The sequence below is a fragment of the Colletotrichum costaricense genome (genome assembly GCF_030867565.1).
Source record: "Colletotrichum costaricense strain IMI 309622 chromosome Unknown Scaffold_8.1, whole genome shotgun sequence".
In the NCBI taxonomy this organism is placed as follows: domain Eukaryota; kingdom Fungi; phylum Ascomycota; class Sordariomycetes; order Glomerellales; family Glomerellaceae; genus Colletotrichum; species Colletotrichum costaricense.
The window spans coordinates 1,604,090-1,626,365 of NW_026848237.1; the positions used below are offsets into that span (position 1 = coordinate 1,604,090).

The 22,276-nt window shown below is 54.7% G+C and overlaps 7 protein-coding genes across 7 annotated transcripts; 4 read left to right on the top strand and 3 right to left on the bottom strand.

Moving 5' to 3' along the window:
* Positions 1–287: 287 nt before the first annotated feature.
* CCOS01_08572 (ubiquitin family protein) lies at positions 288–2,549 on the top strand (the record flags this gene model as incomplete). Its single annotated transcript, XM_060456733.1, has 2 exons — positions 288–572; positions 630–2,549. The coding sequence occupies 2 exons, from the start codon at positions 288–290 to the stop codon at positions 2,547–2,549; spliced, it is 2,205 nt and encodes a 734-aa protein (XP_060313007.1).
* Positions 2,550–3,710: 1,161 nt separating this feature from the next.
* CCOS01_08573 (uncharacterized protein) lies at positions 3,711–5,288 on the bottom strand (the record flags this gene model as incomplete). Its single annotated transcript, XM_060456734.1, has 1 exon — positions 3,711–5,288. One exon carries the CDS (start codon positions 5,286–5,288, stop codon positions 3,711–3,713), a length of 1,578 nt encoding a protein of 525 aa, XP_060313008.1.
* Positions 5,289–6,528: 1,240 nt separating this feature from the next.
* CCOS01_08574 (uncharacterized protein) lies at positions 6,529–7,053 on the top strand (the record flags this gene model as incomplete). Its single annotated transcript, XM_060456735.1, has 2 exons — positions 6,529–6,753; positions 6,922–7,053. Coding segments are annotated over 2 exons (357 nt in total), but the record flags the coding sequence as incomplete, so codon positions are not given.
* Positions 7,054–10,117: 3,064 nt separating this feature from the next.
* On the top strand, positions 10,118–11,721 carry CCOS01_08575 (ssh-4; the record flags this gene model as incomplete). Its single annotated transcript, XM_060456736.1, has 2 exons — positions 10,118–10,373; positions 10,439–11,721. 2 exons carry the CDS (start codon positions 10,118–10,120, stop codon positions 11,719–11,721), a joined length of 1,539 nt encoding a protein of 512 aa, XP_060313010.1.
* A 2,417-nt stretch (positions 11,722–14,138) lies between these two features.
* CCOS01_08576 (uncharacterized protein) lies at positions 14,139–15,911 on the top strand (the record flags this gene model as incomplete). The annotated part of the gene is made up of 2 exons (XM_060456737.1): positions 14,139–14,273; positions 14,340–15,911. The coding sequence occupies 2 exons, from the start codon at positions 14,139–14,141 to the stop codon at positions 15,909–15,911; spliced, it is 1,707 nt and encodes a 568-aa protein (XP_060313011.1).
* Positions 15,912–16,159: 248 nt separating this feature from the next.
* On the bottom strand, positions 16,160–17,078 carry CCOS01_08577 (oxidoreductase; the record flags this gene model as incomplete). The annotated part of the gene is made up of 2 exons (XM_060456738.1): positions 16,160–16,758; positions 16,829–17,078. 2 exons carry the CDS (start codon positions 17,076–17,078, stop codon positions 16,160–16,162), a joined length of 849 nt encoding a protein of 282 aa, XP_060313012.1.
* Positions 17,079–17,945: 867 nt separating this feature from the next.
* On the bottom strand, positions 17,946–20,892 carry CCOS01_08578 (FAD binding domain-containing protein; the record flags this gene model as incomplete). Its single annotated transcript, XM_060456739.1, has 3 exons — positions 17,946–18,284; positions 19,558–20,530; positions 20,597–20,892. The coding sequence occupies 3 exons, from the start codon at positions 20,890–20,892 to the stop codon at positions 17,946–17,948; spliced, it is 1,608 nt and encodes a 535-aa protein (XP_060313013.1).
* Between the last annotated feature and the right edge of the window lie 1,384 nt (positions 20,893–22,276).

Here is a 22,276-nt window from a genome sequence, read left to right on the forward strand (position 1 = left end):
TAATCGGGCTGTCACCACCCGCCCGATTGGGACAGCGTGCATGGATCGGGCCTTCCGGGTCCCAGGGACAGACTACGTACCCACGTTTTTAGTGAGGCCAGCGGGTCCGTACCTGAGCTGGAGAGTCTGCAGTCGGAGAGCAACACATGTCCTAAATTTCCCCGTCTACGAACGACACGGTGACATGAGCATCGTTTCCTTGCGCATACACCACTACTCCTTTCCCGCGGACAATCAGACGAAGCTGCCGCGTCGCGCTCTGCGTGGCATGACCGATAGGCCTCATCATGGCCTCTGAAGCCTCGTCTTCCGCCGCGCCCTCTGCGCCAGAGGCTACTTCTGAACACCTGTCCGTAAACCTGCAGGTCTTGTCGCCATCCACCGCTGCCACGTCTAGCCGACCCTTGGTCTTCCCTGGTCTCGCGGCCACCACGACGGTTCGGCAGCTCAAGGAGAAAATTCGACAAGCGCTTCCTCTCAAGCCGACCGATGCCCAGCAGCGATTGATCTATCGGGGCCGGCCTTTGGCGCAGGATGGGGACACTCTCCTGACCGTCCTCGGTGAGGAAGTTGTGAGTCTCCCTGCTCTGCTGACAATTGCACACCATCGCTGACTGACTTGGGGACAGATCCGCACTACCGACCAGCAGACGATTCACCTCGTGCTCCGAGACGTCGCAGAACCGCATCGCTCTACGACTCCGACACCGGCACTTGTTCGAGGGTCGAGCCCGGCGCCGCCCACTGCCCATTTTCCAGGCCCTTTTGGCACCACCGGTCAACCCCAACACGTCCATCATCATGGCAGTCAGCCTACAGCTGCGGCCTTTACCAGACGAACGCCTCTGCATCCGACGTCGAACCCTATGCCCTTCCCAGCACCACCCCAAATACCAGCGAACCTGACCCTGCAGCAGCTCCAGCAACTGCAGGCGCAACAGCACCAGAGCATGACGGCCTGGATGAACGGACTTCAACGTGAGGCTATGAACAGGGCCATGGCCCACCAGCAGATCAATCAGAATCAGGCTATGAGAGCGTCTATGGGTATGCATGGCGTTGGCGACACACCGGCGGCGGTCCCCAATCCTGTGGAACCCACTCGTGGACGCGCGAGCCCGCTTAGCAATCCTGAAGGGCACACGTATGTACGAGAGGGTCTCATGCCGAACGGACAGACGTATCGCGTAACGGTCAACGAGACCTTCCTCGGTGGCCAATTGAATGTTCAGCAGCCGGGCAGTCAAGGCACCTCGACGCCTCTGTCCACTGCTGACGTCCAGACCATCTTGAGGGCCGCTGACAGCAACCAAGCAACATTGGCCATGACCAACGCGATGCAGAGGAGCGCCTCAAGCACATCTCTTGCCAATGGAGGCTCATCTGTTGGCGTCACTACTCCTTACTACCCAACCCCTGGATCCAGAGCCAGCAGTAGGCGGCCTACCCCTGATCCTACCGCTCGCTCAGTCAGCGGCGGCAGCAGACATTCTACAAACGCTCAACAGCAAGCATCGTCCGGTCCTGAAGTTTATATCTTGTCTTCGCCTCAAGGTCCTCGTGCTCTATTGATCAACAACGCCACGGACTCGTACTACACTCCAAGAGGGCAGCCCCACACGACCTCAACCCTTCACCAAACCGCCTCTGCGCTCGCGAGAATGCGAGGTCGCCCTCAACATGTTGCCTGGCCAGGAGCCTTTGTAACTCCACCACCTCATCACGAAGAACAGCAACCAGCACATCAAGCCGAACCTCAACCGCAGGTGCAGCAGCAGCACCAGCCTGAGGCACAACCGCCCATGCATCAGCCTCAGGGACAGCCTGCCGCAGCAGCAGTGCCTGCCCACCCCAACAACCCGGGTATCGCTCCGCTCATTGCGCAAGTGTGGCCGCACTTTTGGCTGGTAGTTAGGCTTGCCCTCTTTGTGTGGTGGTTTACTTCGCCCAACGCCGGCTGGTCTAGGTGGATCACTGTGATTTCAATCGCGATCAGCATCTTTGTTCTGAACACTGGACTTCTAAACAATTACTTTGACCAGGCTGTGGGACCAGTCAGACGTCACATGGAGAATCTGCTACCCCTAGCTGCGCCGAATAATGTCAATGAGCCCGTCCGTCCCCGAGACGACCAGACCGTGGTTGGACGCGATGGTCAACCTGATCCGACACGAGCAGCTGCCAGGCTGGTAGCTCAGCGCAGACACGACAATGCGAACTGGTTGATGGATCAAGTGCGGCGGCTCGAGAGAGCTGGTCTTCTCTTCCTGGCTAGTATTGCACCAGGTGTTGCGGAGCGCCATATTGCTCATCTTGAAGCCGAAGCCCGCGCCGAGCGTCAGAGAAGGGAGGAAGCGGAGGCTGCTGCTGCCGCTGCGGCAGAGGCCGCGGCCAACCCTGAGAACAACACAGAAACCCAGAATAATGACGAGACGAATGAGACTTCAGGACGCAACGATACGGAGGAGGGTGAGAACGAGGCTCAGAGGGAAACGCACGGGGGAGACCAGCGTCGAGCGGAGGAGCAGCAGCCGCTATTGGCGCTGTAGGAGGGACGGAGCCCAAAGGATCGAATAAGATGAAGGATCGTTGTAAAATACAGATTACCCAGCGGACGCTCCAAGGACGTTCCTTTGCGCATGGAGTCGGGTGTAGAGCGTTGACATCGGGACTCACATCAATGCAGGTTTTTGTTTGTCCAGCGTAAAGATCAGTTTATGTTCTATCCTTTCCTATCTTGACCAGTTTACGCCGTGGATGCAACCGTGACCCAATCTGCTGCAATGCCTCAGGGCGTTCTATCCGAGTCGTCGACTTGGGTTAAGATTTTGAGTTGTTGACGGGGCCCGACACGATGGTGAAGGCTGCCCAATACCTCATAACTCAATCCTCTTTTTCACCGCCCAGGAGTGGTTGACTCCCTCTACATGAAAGCCTCGTCTCGCGTCATTTTCATCGGCCTTCCTCTATAGTATTCTCCGAATAATTACACCATAGAGGAAGGCTCATCGTTTGGAGTCGTTTCCGAAGTCTCCTCGTTGCGACCTCTCTTTTCTCGTACACGATTTCCCCGTACACGACCGACCACCAGATAACGGCCGGCTGTCTCACCCATCTTCTCATTAATCATGGGCTAGACAGCCGTCCCTCGTCCCTCAGTAGGCTTGCGGTCGGTCGAGGAGTGTTGGAGGCAAGATTAATACGACCCTTTCCTCGCCGTTTGTCGTGTGCCTTTTTCTCTGCCTTCCTCACTTACCTCTTATTTTCCTTTTACTCGTGGCTTTTTTTCGCTTTTTCTTTTTTCTTTTCTCTTCGTCTCTCTATCGTATTCATGTGGGCACAGGCTCCAGAGGATGTCAGGTTCCATCGGACCATGTCGTTCTCCCGGACTCGAAAAATCTCAGCAATGACGCCTCTACTTCGTGTCTTGCGTCGTCGATTGTTCCTATGCGCCTGATCAAGTTTGTCGTGGTCGTGGTCGATGTTTAATGCTCGTCGGCTCTCGCTCCAGGCACCATCATCTCAGACGATCAGAACGAAAGTCTCGTTACAATCCTGGAAGGGAGGGCTGGGGGTGATCTTGACCTCCTGATACGATAGCGCGGTGGCGAGCAGACAGATACCACCATTCCGACGGTCCCCAAGATGAGTGCCGCCGCATCGATACGCGTACGGCGCTTTTGCCGGTGTGAGCGAGAAGGAAGAGGAATTCAGGCAGCCTCCTGCGTACCATTGGCCTTGACCAGACCCAAGCCCCAGGCACTCCGCCCGTCAACGACCGCGGGCCCAGGACGTCTGGCGGCAGGCTGCTGGACAGCATCAGCAGGAGCAGGGACCTGCTTCTCCTCTTCCTCCTTCTTCTCCTCCTTCTTCTCCTCCTCGGGGTGCTCCGCCTCGGGAGTCTCCTCTTCTGCGGCAGGCTGTTCCGCATCCCCCTCCCCCTCCTCCGCAGAGTATTCCTCCGAGGTATGCACCGGAGAAGGGGGAGTGACGTCGCCGGCAGCGGAAGAAGAGGTGACGTCCCCGCCAACGGAGGGAGGGGTGACATCGCCGGCGACGGAATCCGGCAGCTGCCGCGGCGAAGACTGAGGGGTGGCCGCCGCGTGGAACTGTTCGCTCGCGGGCGGGGGCGGGACGTACATGGAGCCTGATGACTCGCTCATGCTCACGTCGTCGCCGTCGCCATTGGCATTGGCGCTGCCGCTGCCGCTGCCGCTGCCGCTGGCCTCTCCATTGACGACGTGCCCGTCACGGCCGCCATCGTGTCGGAAATGGCACCCTGGCCTCTTGCAGCCAAGACCGTACCAGCATCGTATGGTACTAGGGTCTTGAGCCGGGCCTGCAACCGTTGCGGCAGGAGCGGTGTTGGGGACGGGGGCCTCTTCAGGCGCAGGCGAGGCGGCGACGGCGGCAGACGCCAGCTCAAGCCCATGGTGAGGGTTAGGGGGGGCAGGGGAGGGGGAAAGGGGGTAAGCCCCCGGTCCGGATCCGGGTTCGAAGCCCGGAGGACGCGCGAGGGCGTTTGACGGGTCCGGGCCGAAGCCAGGGGGCGGGCCGAGAGGTCTGGGCTGGTGGGTGGGTCGCCAGCTCATGCCCATGGGATCGAGCGGCGGGCCGGGCAAGGGCAAGGGCAGACCCGGCGGCGGGAAGGAGGGACCGGCGTAGCCGTTGCCGTGTCTGCCGTGGACGAGGTGGTGCGGGGGCGCGTAGTAAGGTACCGGAGCACCGTATTCCGGGGGGCCGTATCCCGGCGGCGGGCGGGAGGGTCCAGCATGGCTCGAGGGCCCAGCGTACGGCGGCAGCGGCGAGTCGAAGTACGACGTCGCCTCCTCCTGCGTGCCGTCGAACGTCGGCCGGCCCAGGGCGTTGGGCATAGGATTGGCGATGCGATATCCCATCCACTGAGGCGGAGGCGGCGGCAGCGCTGGCTGGTGCTGGTGGTGGCTGTTGTTGACGCGGCCATTGTTGGTGTAATGGCCGTGGTTGACGTAGTGGCCGTTGACGTACAGCCCACTATTGTACGTGACGCTGCTGCTGTAGAGGGCGTGGGCGTGGGCGTTGGCGTTGTACCTCGCCTCCGCCAGCGCGACCTCCTCCTCCTGCTGGGCCGCGGCAGCGACCATCTCGGGCCGCAGCTCCCCGTCTCTGTGGGGGAAGTTGCAGTTTTCTCTGCCGTAGGTGCAGCGGCCCTCGAGGAAGTGGCGGCAGGTGGATCGTTTATCTCGTGGTCTGCGGTTGGGCTTTTTACTTTTGGACTTGTTGTCCTCGCGGTCGTTGTTGTGTTCCATTGTGAATAGATGGTGTAGGAGGGGGTGGGGGGGTAAGAAAGGAATTGGGTAAGTAACTGGCTAGGTGACTGGCTAGGTAAGTGGTGACTGACTGAGCTGACTGACCTGCTTGTGAGAAGAAGAAGAAATAAAAGGGATAAGAGGTGCTATAATGTAGTATAGAGAAGGGATACCGGAGATAGGGGTATTTCTACTGGGGACCTTGCGGCGCTGGCGGCGTGGGTTACTGTGGTGAATATGTATCGGAGATGGGATAGAAAGGAAGGGGTGGATCACTTTTGTATCGGAAATAGCTTCACTGCAGTACATCGGAGGTGAGTTTGGGATGAGTCTCCTATACAGGAGATGAGTTGCTGCCACAGACTCACGAACCGGCCTTGGGTCAAGGCGATTGTGGTTTGATCTTCCGTCTAGAATGGTTCGCGTCAATCACACTCATATTTTATAGTGACTCTACAGGGTGAATGAGGTACACAAGAACAGCGAAATGCGTTTGGAAACTTCAACGTGGGTGATTCACAGAACGTAGAAGCAAACAAGACGGGAACCGCGGTGGTCGTTGGTCTCGGTACTAACAGGGGGTGTCATGGTAAAACTTTACCGCCAGACAATCTACGGCTTTGATGTCGAACCCCAGAACAAACAAGCAGCAGTGACAGATTGGAAAAAAGGTCCCTCGTCATGGTAAAAAAAAATTCGATGCGACCCTCCCTTACAAGATTGCTGCAGTTGTTGCAGAACACAGTCATTCACCGTCGTGGTTGTTCAATTTTCGGACGATGAAGAACCTTACCGGGGGGCGGCGCGAGGAAAGTGATTTTCGGAGGTGGATGAAAAGTGGATCACGAGTTTACCATGTCTCCCGTCCGGCCGATCTCCCGCACCGGAGCAAAGTGGAGTCGAAAAAGGCAGGGTGGATCCACCCGACCCTACGGGCGGGGGGCACGGGGGGTACGAAGTCGGAATGCGCCCCAAAACTCTCAAGTTTGACGTGCTGAGTAAGGTAGCATCGCAGCATAGGTAGTGGACAAACCACGAAACTAGGCACGCAATCCACTCCCACCGACACCGACAACCCCCGTGCCCCCGATTAGCGACTGTGCGCGCCGCCAGCCAGCCCAGCCCAGCGAAGACGGGGAGAGGAGGCGTTCGGGTGCGGCGCCGTTTGGAGGAATTTCTGACATGAACTTGACAGGTATCCGGTGTCCGTCAATGGTGGGAATGCGATGGGGCACTGACAATAGTCTGGCGGCGGGCCGTGAGCAGGAATTTTTTTTTTCTTTTTCTTTTTAGGAGCAATCTTCCCTCGCCGTCCCTGAAGCTCTTTCATCACGGAGGTCTCGGACCCGATCACGGACAGGAAAGGGGGCAACGCTGGAAACGTACCTTACCTTCAGATTTTGACGATGCCGGGTGCCGAGAGATACGAAGAGCGGGAAGCATTACCAAAAGCTTGGGGCGTCTGGTGCGTGGGCAACCGTTTCCGGGCAATTCAGAGGAATGAGGAGGGAAGGGGCATGGATGGATCGGTAGCAGCATGAAGAAGTCGGATGCAAAAGGGGAAATACGGCGCATGATGATGGCCTGCGCGTTACAGTGACGGGACGGGGGGATGGGGTTGTATCGCTGGAAGTCCTGGACGACGGTCGCGGCCATTGGAGAAATGCTAGCCCCTGGGAGAATGAGTTTTGCGTCAGGGCCGCCGTTGTTCATCGCTTCGTTCCCGAACGCAGACAAAGAAAATGCCATTCTTGACCCGCGGTAGTGGGCTAGTCGAGTAAATAATGAGACACCAAGATTCCCTTTGCTCGCCTCCGAACCTCAATGCTTGGAGGCTGTAGGTACGGGGCAGGGAGGAATTGCGGCTGAGCACGGCCGGCGGCTTCGAGACGAAAGGGGGCACTCCCGTCTTTTTTTGGTGGTACAAAGAGACGGCCAGAGCATGAAACCGCAATGCGAATCTCTTGTTGTGAGTTGAAACTAGCGGGCTGCGCCAGGCCCTGCCCAGCCACCCTGCCATTCCAGTGGTCCCCCCCCCCCTGGCCCTTCTCTGGGCTCACGCTGCCTCGTTGGTCCTTGAACTTTGGGGCTAGGGTTGGCGGGTTGGCGGGTGGGTTTGGTCCTTCCTTGACCTAGCATGGCTTAGGCTTAACCGCCCGGACGGGTGGTTAATGCATGCCTTGTTCTGTCGCTGTGTTCTGTCCATCGTTGTTCACCATTGCCATTGTCGCGTCTTGCGAGTAAGTATGCTGATAGCGGAAACAATGGCAGAGATGGTGTTCGAGAAGGGGAGCTGCCGAGGGCGCTGGAACTTGGATGTTTGGTGGACGGTCCCGGACGGCTTGAGCAGACAAGCAAGGGAGAGTTGGTCAAGGTCTAGGCCGTAGTGCTTTGTAGATGTTGTGCCCCCCGGGAATATCATCAGTAGTCAATAAAGGTTGCACAAACCCCCGCAGACTTGTTGAGCAGGAAGAAGAAAGCAAGTCGTGGGCCGGTATTTGGCCTGCTGGGGACGGCGTACGGAGTATGGAGTAGAGGTGCCCAGTTACGCAGTGGTTGGCTGATGTTCTGCCAGCCTCCCACAACCTCCGCACGCTTGGCTGCATCCTCCCTCCTCCAAGCAAATTCGCGGTGAAGGGGACACGGTGAGGTGAGGAGGCGATGCGGGCATGGTCGGTGGGCTCCCGTCAGTCTCCTCCGGTAGGTGGTTCCAGAGCTGCCGGACGGACGGTTGCTGCAGATTCATCGGGCCCTTCGGGGGTGTTGTGCGTCTTTGATCCTCCAAACCTCCGCCCGCTCAGAGCACGTGCGTTGTCCGTACGAATAACGATACGTATCTGTTCCTGAAGAACCTTGAAAGTTGGAATAGAAGGTTATGGATACCTTGGATGACTGAGTGAGTGAGTGACAGACGTCCAAGGCTCTTGTTAGCCCACTTTTGCGGCGCAGGTACACAACAGTTGGCGGGTGGGGTCATAGGACGACCAGGTACCGAAGATGGCAAGATTTCCAGATGGGAGGAGACGGAGATGGGAGATGCTGGACGGGGAATGGAGCTGGGACCCGTCAGTCAGCGTCATCTACCTGCCTGGGTACCTTGGTTCTGAGGGACCTGACTGAGAGCGGCGACTCTGCAGTACGAATCTTGCCCCCGCCACCTGTTAGCGCTTGAGCACCAAGCAGCAATGAAAACGGTAGCGCATCTCTAACAAGATCCGGACATGTCCCGCGTACTGTGGCTCCTGACCCGCTTGTACCCTGTCCAGCTGCGCCTTGTGCCGTCGTCTCCCGTACGGATGCACCTTTTTTCCCTGGTGCTGTTACTTTTCAGTGACCCCGTCTTCCTCGTCCTGTAGTCCCGGGCGGTGCCAGTTGCGAGTGACCTCTTCCCGGAGCAGGCAGTCCTGGCCAATGGCTATCGGTACGTACACAGTAGATGTAGATGCAGATGTAGATGTAGACATCTCGGCGTTCCATCCTTCTCTTTTTCTTCTTTTCTCCTCACTTGATGTTAGACACAAGTCAACTCTTGACATTCAAGCCCTCGCTTGATTTGTTATGGCCCTCTAGACCTGGTTGTCCACGGTCCAGCTTGATTCTACCTTGACCTGCTTTTCAGAAAGAAACTTACCTCGAGACACCACCACACGCAACGAGGGATACGTACGCATTACCCATACTTGGTACCAAACCACCGGATTGCGTGTGCAGCCCTTTGCTCACACCTTGCTTTTATTTTTATTCTTTTTTTCCTCGTCCCCCTCTTTTTCCATCCCAACTTTGAACTGAACTCCTCTCTCCCATTTGATCTCTCCCTACCTTACGCTGCCTCTAGGCTTTCCAAGGTATCGTTCGGATACTTGATCCCCCGGTCCATTCTCCCTACGTAAACGGGGCCTATCTATCTACCTCGCCTTGCCTTAACTAAAGTACCTTACTTTTCGATAGTAAAAGGTGCCTAGTTACGGTAGTCATCCATCGCCCTTGGGTAGCCCGGGCAGCAGAGAACCCGGCCGACTCCCTTTGCGCCGCTGCCGCCTACATAACCTTACCTTAGGTTACCTGCTTACCTACATTAAAGTACCTTTACCCAAGGTGTCTGCGTCCCACGCCCAGCTGAGAGAGAGAGACTGAGAGTGAGAGTGAGAGAGGGGACCCGCCACAAACAAGAGCAGCCCATGCCCCATCGACCTGCGACTTGGGTCAGTCGGAGAACTGTGGCAACGCAACCATTCGCCCTGCTCACTGCTCTTCCACCGTCGTAGCGGTGCACAGCGCAGCACAGCACAACCGCCTACCTACCTACGCAGTACTTGCGCTGCTACCTCACCTCCAGGTACCTCACTCCAAAGACGACGACAACGCTCGTCTGACCTTGCCGACCGACGCTACCGTGCCTTACCTGCGTGCCTACCCACAGCACCCCGTACGCCTACCGTACCCTCACCTTACGCTCACGCCTACGCCGCCCGCCCACGCGAACCCAACTTGTCCCAAACCAACAACCAACTCTTTCGCATCTCATTCAATCCCAGCCAATCTCTCTCTCTCTCTCTCTTCGCACCGTCCGTCGACGACGACCTTCCTTTATTCTTTTTGCCGTGTCCAGTTTATTTCGCCTGTCGCCTTTCTCCTTCTCATCGCTTGCTTCACGAGTGTCGATTCGCCCGCGAATGCTGCTTTCGCGGCGGTGACGCCAGCCGTCCCTCCTCTCGACCGATCCATCCTACCTCACCACCTCTCTACTCACGAGTCCACCACCACCGCCCCACGAACGACAGCCGACCGATTGACCGGATTCCATCGACAAACGTCGTCGCCTGCCCACAATGGCACCCTCAGCTCCATCATCGGCGCTGAACGGCGTTGTCATTGGATTGCTTTCATCCTTTGGTTCCGCCGTCCTTATCGCTCTCATCTTCCTCGTCATCTACTTCTTCAGATACACGGCCAGTGGTCGCATCTTTCTCGATCGCATCGGCCGACCAGGCGAATATGACGATGAGCAGGCTTTTGCCCGGGAGGAGGCCGAGGCTCTCGAGTCTATGGACGATATGCAGAAGACCGAGTACCTCAGGGCAAAAGGTAGGCAACCTTCGTATTGTCCTTACCGCGATATCCGCACACGACTAACCAAACTCCCGTTGTAGCATTCATCCAAGCGAACCCCCCCGAATCCGTTCAAACCGACATTTCTCTATCGCAATACCTCGCCATTCAAGAAAAGGGTGTTTCTGCTTGGGAATTTGAACCCGAGCTGGAAATCGCAAACTGTTTCGTCGAAGGCCGCACCGAGATTGAGTTCTTCGACTCTGAATGCACCGTCATGAGCAACTTGCCTGTGCCCAAGCAAAACGAGGTCTACTACTGGGAAGCCAAGATCTACGATAAGCCCGAAAATACCCTCCTCAGCATCGGCATGGCTACCAAACCGTACCCGTTGTTCAGACTACCAGGTATATGGCATTCCAGCCCCTCGCTGCAACCGCATGACGCTAACCGTCCAGGCTTCCACAAACATTCCGTAGCATACCTGTCAGCAGGCCAGCGCCGTTGCAACCAGCCATTTGCCGCAACCCCCTACGGACCTCAGTTCGTTCAGGGCGATGTTATCGGTGTTGGTTATCGTCCCCGAACGGGCACCATTTTCTTCACCCGCAATGGTAAGAAGCTGGAAGATGCCGTTCACGGTGTAAAGTCGCAAAATTTCTTCCCTGCCATCGGTGCCAACGGGCCCTGCATCGTCCACGTCAACTTTGGCCAGGCCGGCTTCGTCTTCATCGAGGCCAACGTGAAGAAATGGGGTCTTGCCCCCATGACGGGCAGCCTGGCACCGCCGCCACCGTATGGCTCCGAACAGGGCGATATCCTGCTCGAAGCTGGACGTAAGGACGGATACACAGGCACCAGCGGCGGCGGCGGCGGACAGCAGCAGCGGGGCCACTCTCAGACACAGTCCTACTCGCAAAGTGGCTTGGGACCTCAACATGGGCGGACGAGAAGCGGAAACTTCAGAGTACTTCCACCGAGGAGCCCCGGTCCCGTAAGAAGCCCGACTGACATCTCCCTGACGCACTTTGTGTCCGACGATGAGGGCGGCGAGCCAAGCAGCAGCATCAATCGCGGGCACGAAGGGCAAAGCGTCGTAGGGCTTGGGCTTCAAGACGCCTTGAACCCGCCACCCGAGTATACGAGCCCCGACCACTCGGAGGCCGGCAGTCGTCGGAACAGCACAGACAGCGAAAATACGCCGTTGATCCGCGTTCTTAATCGGAGTCGAGGCGCCTCGGCAGCCGCTGCGGCCGGACCATCGCACCCACCGATACCTAGCTACACCGATGCGGTGAGAGCCGGCGCGGGGCGGGAGGGGAATAGCACTCCGCGATCCAGCAATCTACGCGGCAACCGGTCGAGGTCTCAGAGCGCACAATGATGTTTGAAAATTTGAAATCTTGCTGGGCAGGAGAAAACGGTACCATACCCCCGAAGAAGCATCAGAAGAAGCCTGGTCGAACGGAGTTGAGGACGGCGGAACAAGGGCAAGCCGTCATAATGTGGAGTTTGGGGGTCCTCACCAGTCAAGGATGAGAAGAAGCCCCTCCAAACCTGGCGAATCTTGGAGTTTGGCATTTTGGAATAGACGGGATGCTGGTTTGTTTTTCACCCAAAGGGGACAATGGGAGGGGAAAGATTCCTTTTTTTTACTTTGTTTTGTTTACGTGGTTTGTCCCGGCCGCGAGCGTCATGATACCTTTGGACCACACACACACATATACACCCGCATCGAATTGACGCGCATATCTACTCTCTCTTTTTACCAGCTTCAGATTTGTGGTGTTGTGGTGGTGTTAGCCTCCCATCCCGAATTTCTGTTTCCACTCCGATTGTACGAAGAACACCAACCATCCCCCAAAAAGTAGGAGTCGCAAGGAGAGTCTCCCACTGCCCGACAAAAAAGGGTCATGGAGAATACACATGTACACAGGCATATACTGCATCAATCATACCAACCTTTGTGCTGTCCAACATTTTGCGTCCTGCATGACTGTGATACATGATGTCAAGAGAAATTCTGACTACGGAGTACTATCGTCATTTCTGTGTAAGTGACCAAACAGGATCGAAGAGGTCCCCCATCCCCGAGTCAAGGTCATAATGTCATTTGGGGTGGTGGTGGGACCGCCGTTCATGACGCAAGTCCACCGAAAGGCAAGCGGGAATTTAGACTTTTGGGGGGGGAGGGAGCAAGTCATTCTTACCTTATTCCCTGCTTGTGCATGTCAGCTTTCTTGCACGTGCAATCTCATGGCAAAAGTGGCCGGCCATCCGATCCAATCCAATAGGTCGCAAGTCTCCCCGACCAATAGCCAAACACAGACTGGCGCTTACTTTTGATTCGTCGAAAGCGACAACCACTCCAAAAAGCCAACATCAGAAGTGGATATCGTGGGATTTTAAGAGCAAAATTGAGGACGGGAGAGAAAATGAAAAGCGAAAAAAGACATACAACACCAGGTATTCGCTGGTCGTCACCGACCCAACTACTAATCCGGCCCTTATTGGCTTATCTATGGGAGAGCGGACGGGATCCCGAGTTTTCCAATGGGTATGGTCGTATGTGGTGGTATGAGGGCGAGAGGGAATTCATAATGCGTGTTCTGAGGTTGTCGTAAAGAAGGGGGAAGGACGAGATAGGAGGATGTTGGGGGGTCGTAACTTGAATCATATAGCTAGAGAAGTGAAGAACTTTTTTATAATGACTTCACCAACTTGAAGTGGCATCCGTGGACCTTGCAAAGCGTTTGCTTTGGACCAAGCACTACCTCGATCCCATCTTCCTCACATACTTCTACCACCACCCCAATGTTAACCACTTTTAAAGCAACAAGGTCGAAAAAGAAATACAAAGCAATGACCAGGCTTTTTCCTTGATCTTACGTATTTGATTTTTATTTTTTTATTTTCATCTTTAAATTCGGCACAGAGGTACTGGTAAATGCGCTGGTCTATTGGGGTGTTAAATGTACGCTTGTTCTAAGTATTGGGTGAGTGGTGTGAACCGCTCTTCAAAACGGATGGAGTAAAATATAATACAACCGAACATGCACCATTTCGGGCAGTGAAGTCGCTCTTACGTGTTTTACCGTTCAATTCATTCTAGAGTATAAGTTCAACTTACAGAAAAGCTGACTTACTAGACATCAACAAACTTGGTACCTAGGCGCCTTAAAGAGGATGTTGGGAAAATGCACTTCTGCCTGATTGCGACCTGCATAGCCACCGGTTCACCAACCATGCTTCAGCACCACAAGAAATCATTCAAGATAGTTGTACCTTCCTCCTCCCCCTTCCCCGCTCCACGCCTAGCTCATTATCCTTCATGTGCTCGTTCCACATTTGCGGCATCATTCCGAGTCTTTCACTTCCATGGAAGTGGCACTGGTTCAGAGGCCACAGAGCCTGCCGTCGTACCGCTACGAACCGTTGAAACACCCAGACTCGACACGCGTGCTCGTACTCCAGCCCGCAGCCTCATTCAAATCTCAACTGCGGTGTTCCATGATCCAATACAGTCGGCAGGAGCAGCTTCGCAGCAGAGACACGTCCCGAAACTAGTCTGCCGTATCGTACACCTGGGGTCTGCCCGATTTCTCTATCGACCTCATGATTGATCAAAGCAGCGTTGGCGACGATATCATCACGCACAAGGAGTCGCTGTTGAGAATCACACCGACTGTCGATAGCATTCTGCGACACCTGCGCGATCCTGACGAGTCGCTATACCTCTGGATTGACGCCCTGTGCATCGACCAACAGGATGAGAATGATAAGGCGTAACAGATTCCACAGATGGGCGAGATTTACAGGTGCGTCGAGACGGTACACGTCTGGCTTGGCGACGTCGATGCCGATGAAGTCGCGGTGGCATTTGCCAACATACGCATGGTACATGCGATCCCAGCGGCGACCGAGCCCTCCAGGATGGGTCTTTGCAATAGCCTGACGATGCTGACGCAAAAGCCATGGTTCAGCCGAAGATAGGTCATCCAGGAGATCAAGCTTGCAGATCGAGCCGTCTTGCGTTATGGAGAGCACTGTGTTGAGTACGCACGCTTCCGAGCAGCTTGGTACTTGGTGGAGAGTCACCTGCTAACTCAGGGCAATCTGGGATATTTGCGACATTTGCTACGGCGTGATACAACGGATGACCTCTTGGAACTGCTTTGGGGATTCCATACGGCCAAGTGCTCAGACCCACGAGATAGTCTTGCAGCTTTGCACTGCTTCCTACCCCAGAGCGAACAACAGATTGATCTCCAGTATGGCCAGATCGGCTGGAAGGAAATGCATCGCCGCCTAGCTGAGAGATATATCAATAAAGGCACTCTTTCGGCGAGTAGGGTCATTCTGCGCCTTTTCGCGTTTGGCCCGGCTGCTGGGAGGAGCCTAGACGACGCCGAGTGTCCGTCTTGGGTCCCTGATTGGTCTGGGGTTCGACAGCTGGGAATGGCGTCGGGCGACTTGCTTGTGGATTGCCTGGAATCAATAGATCGCGGCGACAAGCCTTGGATCGACTGCTCCGATGAGATGGGCGACTCGAAGACTGAAGGTCCTTATTCAGAACCCTACTTGAATGACAACTTATTTGGCGTGTTCGGATCCGTCAAGACTGACTCTGCAACGAAATTTTCCGCTGGGCAGAAGAAACTACGGGTCAGGTGGTCGCCAATTCGTGATGGCCTCTATGGGAGGAGTGCCGGACTGGTCCTGAGGCTACCGCGAGAACTAGTAGTCAAGAAGGAAAAGTTATGGAAACACGTACTCTCATGTCTCGAGCCGATCAAAGACGAACGTCTGACACTTTCAAGTTGGCGCAGGGTCACGACATTATTTGCATTCATCCTAAGAAGTAAGGACATTGTGTCAGAGGACAAAGACCACCCGAGCCGTTGGTCTTTCAAAACGCTCACTAGTAAAATGTACAAAGCACTCTGGACTGGCTTCGTGAACCCAGAGTCCCTTGCCAGGGAGCAGATACTGCTACTCACCTTAATTGGTAGTGTCCTTCAAAGGTTCGCTTTGGTTGTGCTTCATCCTTTGCCGTACATTTGGTCTAGTACGGGTTGGTACGATCGTCCTAGCTTGGAACAAGAGTATGGTTTGGCGCCTCACGACATGGATTTTGGCGATATTTTCATCCCGTTTGACGTAAAGAACCCGCAAGATTCCCCTCGAGACCGTTGGATATTCATGTACTGCGAAGAACCTCTGGTCGAGGTATCGATATGCTTGCGGCCGATGTCGCCCAAGCTAGTGTACGAGGTTTCAGATATATCCCAAGACATGCTGTCATTACCATGGGACCAGATTGCAGCCATGGTCGGCGGCTCTCAGAAAACCTACAGAGATCGGCCAGACGATCCAGAGTTTCCCTATCCTCCGAGCCACGTTCGAACAGCACGATTCTTGGGGCCTGCCTACTGTGTCACCAGGTCTAGTGATACCGTTTTTACTGCTCAAGAGTCTAAATCCAAATTTGTGCAAGAATCAAAAGTTTTGAAAGACTATAGAGACGCTTGCGCGGCAGGTCTCTGCCGCCCATTAAACATTGACATAGTGTAGCTCAGCTTAGGATTACTAGCGAAAGAGCCGAGTCTTTGAGGAAGTCGACTCTCCTACTAATTTTCTAAGCGTCCATGGTGTGTGTATGTGTGTACTCAATTTCGCGCCTCGAGGGAAAGAACTCAAACCCGTCTCAGTTGAAGATTCAACTAACGGATTTAAACCCCGGTCGTTTCTCTCTTCAATGACCACTTAAATTTGGATACAGCCCCGATTCACCCTCGGACTTGTCGCACTCAAGACCTCACTCACGCCTCAAATCCCTCCTTGCATTCCTTCCTCCACCGACTCAGCGCCGACCGCCGCTGAACAACATCCTCCACAGCCCAAAGCATTCTCTTGGCGTCCATCTCCTCCGTCACCTCGTTATCGGGGCAAATCACGTAGAACTCGTCTTTTGCCATCTTGGCCTCCAAGTAGTCGGCGACTTGCTCCGGAGTCCACGCAGCAGCAGGCTTCTCTGCTGACGTGCGTTTCTCTTCGCTGCGTCCGAGACTTGTAAACGTCCATCCGGGCACGAGACGAAAAACGCTGGTGTTGGGAGAAGAGTCGCGGAGGTCGTAGAAGAGGTGTCTGGCGATGGTTTTGACGGCGGATTTGCTGGCGTTGTAGGCTGGGTTGCCGGGTGGGTTTGTGATGCCTGGTTTTGAGCCGGTGATTACGATGGCGGTGGAGGAGGAGGGTGGTGATAATGATGATGATGATGATGAGACGGCGGATTTAAAGGTTGAAATGCCATTGATCACGCCAAAGAGGTTTACGTTGAAGATTGTTTGAAAGGTCGAGGGGTCGTCCCACGCGGAAGAAGGCTGGATCCCGGCGTTGGGGAAGAGGAAGTCGATACGGCCTGGCGAGGTTTGTTAGGATGTCTGTGTCCTAGGGCGTAAGGGTCACATCGAGCGAGGCAAATATCCTACCCTGAAAATCGCTGTCGACACGTTTCTTGAGATGAGCCCAGTCCTTGAGATTGCTGACGTCTGCTTTGGCGGTTAAGACCTTGTCTTCTCCCAAGCTACATTGTGCCAAGGCCAGGAAGCCGTCGTTGTTGTCGACGATGAGGGCCTTCATGCCGTGGTCGAGGCATTTTTGGGCGACGGCGAGGCCGATGCCTGATGCGCTTCCGGTGATAAGGGCTGTTTTTGAGGCTGTGAAGACGAATGGAGGCATTGGGGCAACGGGATCAGATTCGAAGTCGGGGTTGGCGATGGGATTTTGTCAAGGCACAAGCGAAGCTACGAATGACTTTCGAGGTAAGGCTGTCTAAGTTCCTGATTTCCAAGAACTTTGAGCATCTGATACCTTGTCCTCTGTGGTTCAGTAGCTCTGGCATTCCGTAAAATCGTATATAAGTGTTACGCCGTCGAAAGACATGATTACCAATCTCTCGTTGTCTTTGGGAGGGGTTGCTCGACCTCCACGGCGATGGGAAGCGTCCCATGCCTTATGATGTGTAATACTCAGGTTGGCCGATTGATGTGGGAGGGTCACTTTTCGAGGAGTTGGAGGTGATCGCCATGATAAGGGGAACTCCAGCTTCGGGTCTCTCACACATTGATTCTTTCTATTCTAGTTCAAATCAACTCGGTTGCATGCTCTCTCTCCGGGCGATGCGGGGCTCTTCAAGGATGAAGTCAAGCTGTTGGTTGGGGAAAGTTTGCCTCAGCCGGTCGTAGAAACCATTGCCAGAGAGCATCATCGAAGCAAGGAATACGCCATGGCTGAGAAGGTAAGAGGACTTGAGGAGAACGCGATATGCCTTTCTTAAGTCGGGACTGCATACGATGGACCAACGAGTTTCCTGGGCTGCATGCAAGGTTTGTTAGCTTGCCCGCGCATCTGCCCAACGGCGTGGGATCCCATCGGCGCGGGCCGACAGACCCTCACAGATCGGCAAGTGGATCACTCGTGGAAGAGACCTCCGTTGAGTCCGTTCCTCATGTATACTCTGTATAAATAAGCTAATGAAGTTACTGGGTATAGTAGCCAAATTCACTGATAAAGAGCCCTCCTCCATCCCGCTGTGCCATCCGTGTCCTACATCTTCTCCTTCTGCTGCGCTACCTTCAAAGCCGAACACCACCAGGCACGTCGACAGGTATATATTTTGGCAGCGGGCTTCGACATGTCTAGTGCGTCAAGATCATCCAAAACACCGGCATTGACGAATTTGAACGGGGAAGACGTCCCGTCAGCCCAGAGCGTTACGCCGCAGGTCCCGCAAAAGTGGTTGACGACCTCGTTGCCGCTGTCATATGTGCTGGTGTAGTCTGTCGGCGTGCCCTTGTCACATGCAAAGGCGGCGGCAGGGACTAGGATGCTTACACCGAAGGCACTGCCGGATGCTTTGCGGCAGTCGAGACAGCGGCAGGCGGTCTGGGTTCGTGGGTCAGTGGACGGTGTAAGTGAGGAGGCCGAACAAGGTGGGCTCTCAGTAATGACGTGCTGTGGTTATAGGGTCTACTTTGGACGATAACTTGATGTTGCCGCAGCGGCAGCTACCGCAGGACGATGAAAAGGTATCGAGATGGGCGTCACTATGCGCCTGTAGCCAAACCAGAGACGAAGATAAGCAGAGACCCAGCGTGAGTCTGTGAGAGTCTCTAAGAGTCTGTAACCATCAAGATCAATCAAACCCAGGCAAATGATGGTAACCGATCATTAGTCGTTCAAAAGCCTGCACGGCCTGCACGTATTGATAGACATAGTGATACAGTATAGTTCTCGCTCCCGGATATCCGAGTGGAATCTCTTACCGAAAGGAGGCAGGGTATCCGCCGGGCCGCCGTCTCCGATGTGGAGCCAAGATTCGCCGGGCGTCGCGCTTAGCTTCGGCGTCCGTGATTCCGTCTGAATCGGTGGCCGGACACAGCTCTTTCTTTAGTTCGCGACCTCCATCACGGGTGATTATGGTCTGTAGACGGAACAATTCCCTGATAAATGGCGACGACTCTACCCTTGCTTAGGTCGAGCCTTCGGCCCAACCTTCACAGCCTGCTCCTGAAATTTCGTCCTTCAACCGTGAATACAATGGGCATGACGTGTAAGATTCCGAAATCAACTCACGGGGCTTTCTGGTTCCGTTCCCAATTTCTAATGCAGACTTACGGCAGAGCCCGGGTAGGTGAGATTAGTCGGTATTCTTGGCTTGGCAGTCTCACAACTGCCGACTTTCATACTCCGGGTGATTAATTAGAGTTTCGCTTCCTCCCACGCATACTAGTCCAGGTACAGGTCTGAGTTGTGGCCTTGAGTCAACGTCTGTCAGAGGCTAGCAAACTCGAGGTATCCTGCTTTCGAGTCCCAAGACTGCTCTGTAGGTCATGACCTCCCACATAAGATCAGGCATATTGGAACTCAGTTGGTTCGGCGAGCTTTGGCTCACTAGCTTGGAATTGACGAGCCTGTCTGTACAGGTCACTGACGAGAATGTAGGGCATAATGGGGAATAAGTGATTCTCTATGGCGGCTATTTGTACAAATTCTAGTCGTTCCTATCTATGTATCCAACTCCGGCTATACGCTCAAATTAACATGCTCTAATAAGCTGAAACAAAACAACCAGCAAAACAGAGAAAAACGGGCGTAGCGCCCCGAACTACTTCTCACTCGGGAAAGGGGTCAACCACTTGTATCTGCCGTTGAAAACCTCCTTAGCCGGTACAAAGTCCAACACTTTGGCCCTCTGAATGGACGGAGACATGTTGAACGTGAAGAAGATCTTCTGCACGAACGAAAAGGCCATGACGTATCTCGCCATGATCCAGTCAAACGTCGACGCCCAGGCCTGCGACCTCGTCAACCGCGCCGACGCATCCAAGTCCTTCTCCAGAAGAACGTGTCTCTCCTCGCGATAGCTGTCAAAGAGCTTCTGCAGGTCGTCGAGAGAAGGGCTGTTGCCGTTGGTCGTGAGCTTCTGCAGCCGGTTGCACACGGCGACGACGTCCTGGAGGCCGTTGTTGAAGCCCAGGCCGGCGTTGGGGGTGAACTTGTGCACGGCGTCGCCGACGAGCACGATGCGCCCTCCCCAGCTCCAGTTCTTGCAGATCCCTTCCTCGAGACCAGCGCCGCCCGCGCTGTACCGCTCCTTGAAGACGTCCTTGACCGTGATGTTCTCCGCGACGGGCCAGTCGGCGAACCGCTCGGCGTACTCCTCGAGCTGCTCGGGCGTGAAGGAGATCCTCTCGGGGATGGGCTCTGTAAGCTTCTCGTAGAGGAAGATCCAGCCCCTCTCCTTGCCGGTGAGGTACATGATGGACTTGTCCTTGCTCTGCGTCTCGCACCCTTGACCGGCGTCGGTGGGTCGCGGGAACGATGCCCACAGGCACTGGTACTGGATCTTGTACGGGTTGATCGGATCCCAGTCGCGGTTGGGGTCCTCAGCGAGGGCGAGCTTGCGCATTTGACGTCTGGTGGCGGAGTGGACGCCGTCGGCGCCGATGATCATGTTTCCAGAGTACGTTGAGCCGTCTTCGCAGGTCACCGTGACGCCCTTCTCGGTCGACTCGATGTTTGCGAGCTTCTTTCCGGTGAAGTAGCGCGCTCTTGCTGATTCGGGGAGGGTGTCGTAGAGGACCTGGATCAGGTGGGCACGGTGGAATGTGGTGAGGCCTGCGCCGTGACTGTAAGCAGCAGTTGTTAGCATGGGATTTCTACGCATTGAGAACGAGCAGTAGTTGACTACTTACTTCTTCGTCATGTAGTCGCCAATCAGGTTTTGCTTGAACTTGTGGCCGTCGGAGGTAAATCCTGTGCCTGATGACAGCGTGTTGCCAATTTCCATGAGATTTTCGAGAATCCCAAGTTGATGGAACACACGCAAGGAGCCAGGACTGAGGACCAAGCTGGCGCCAACATCATCGACAATGCTGTCTCTCCTCTCAAGAACGACAAAGTCGATGCCAGCCTGCTGCAACACGTGTGCCGCCGTGATGCCACTCGGTCCGCCGCCAACGACGATGACTTTAAAGGGTTGATCAGTCATGGTAATTAAAGTGAAGTGCTTGCAAATAAAATGTATCAAAAGAGCTGTGCTAGAATGTCTGTGATATCTGAATGCTCAGATTTGAGAAACCTCACTCGCATCATCGTTGGTATTTCAACACAGTCCCGATGTAAGTGGCTCGATACCGAATTACCGTTTTTGGACATTTCGATGGAGCAAGTTCCACCACTTGCAACGTCACGTACAATGTCGGCGTCGTCGCGAACTCCTTGGGCCCTTAACCCCGCAGAGATTCTGGACTCTGCCCAGCTGTTGGAAATGTCCGCTGGGCTCTAGGGTTTATCCGATTGACGCGCCTCACAGAAACAAGAGCCATCAAAATGTCTGAGCGGGATTCGGGGCCCTGGGAGGCCTTCATCAACGTGTTCACGGGAAATCACGTCCAAGGATGGCATTCGTCCCAGTTGGAATAATCCGGGGTAACTAGTCATTGAGTTCGCATTTTGATAGGGGGCTTCTAAAGGGGTGTTCCAGGTCAAAGTTCCGGGAGCGCTTCACAGATCGACGGGAAGCTCCACAACCTTCGGGAAACCAAGTCCGCTTTGGGAAGTCTTTCCCACTGGTTACCACCGAAACTTGTCGAACAATGCTTTACTTCTACGGATGAACTTCGTCCAAAACTTGATCAGAGCTCGGACTATTGCATGTAGCTCGGTCATCAAGACTGCAGTTCGGACTGGAGGAACATGGCGAACTTGGGACGCTGTGCATGAGATTCTTCGACTGCACCGTGGCTCAGTGAACCTTTCTGTCTTGCCTTATAATTAGGTACAGCTCTGACTGCACAAAGCAATCCATCAACTACTGTAACATAATATACATAATCAAATAATTCAGCGGGAATTCTTTGAAGTTTACGCGTCTAAGTAACATCGGGCTGATGTTTGTAAACGAGGGTGGCTTGGGTGGCTATGTACATGGTAGATTGGCACGCAATTCCCTTCACGGTTCATACACAAGTGCCGACGCCGTCTTCATGGCCTATTGCCACTAGCAGTAGGAGAGACACGGCATCGAGCTCGGCGGTCGGTACATTTGGGGGCCCGATTCAGGATTCCGGCTTCTGTCGATGGGGGAAACGGGATGTAGTCCGACGGGTTTCCGTCCCCAGTGGAAAGGTCCGTCTCTCGTATTTTTACGTTGATCGCACTCGCATGTCAGGGTTTACTTCATGACAAACATCAAGCATGCTTTAAAATCGCCGTATCAAGGGAGTTGGATCGAGTTTGAAATCCGGCCTCCGTAACAAACTCCTCTCTATGACCCTGTTGTCAATGGAAAGACGACAAGCTCATGTTGGATTGTGGATAGAGGTTGTAGGTCATGAATCTCTGTAGCCCCGTCAAAGAATTTAACCAGAGTT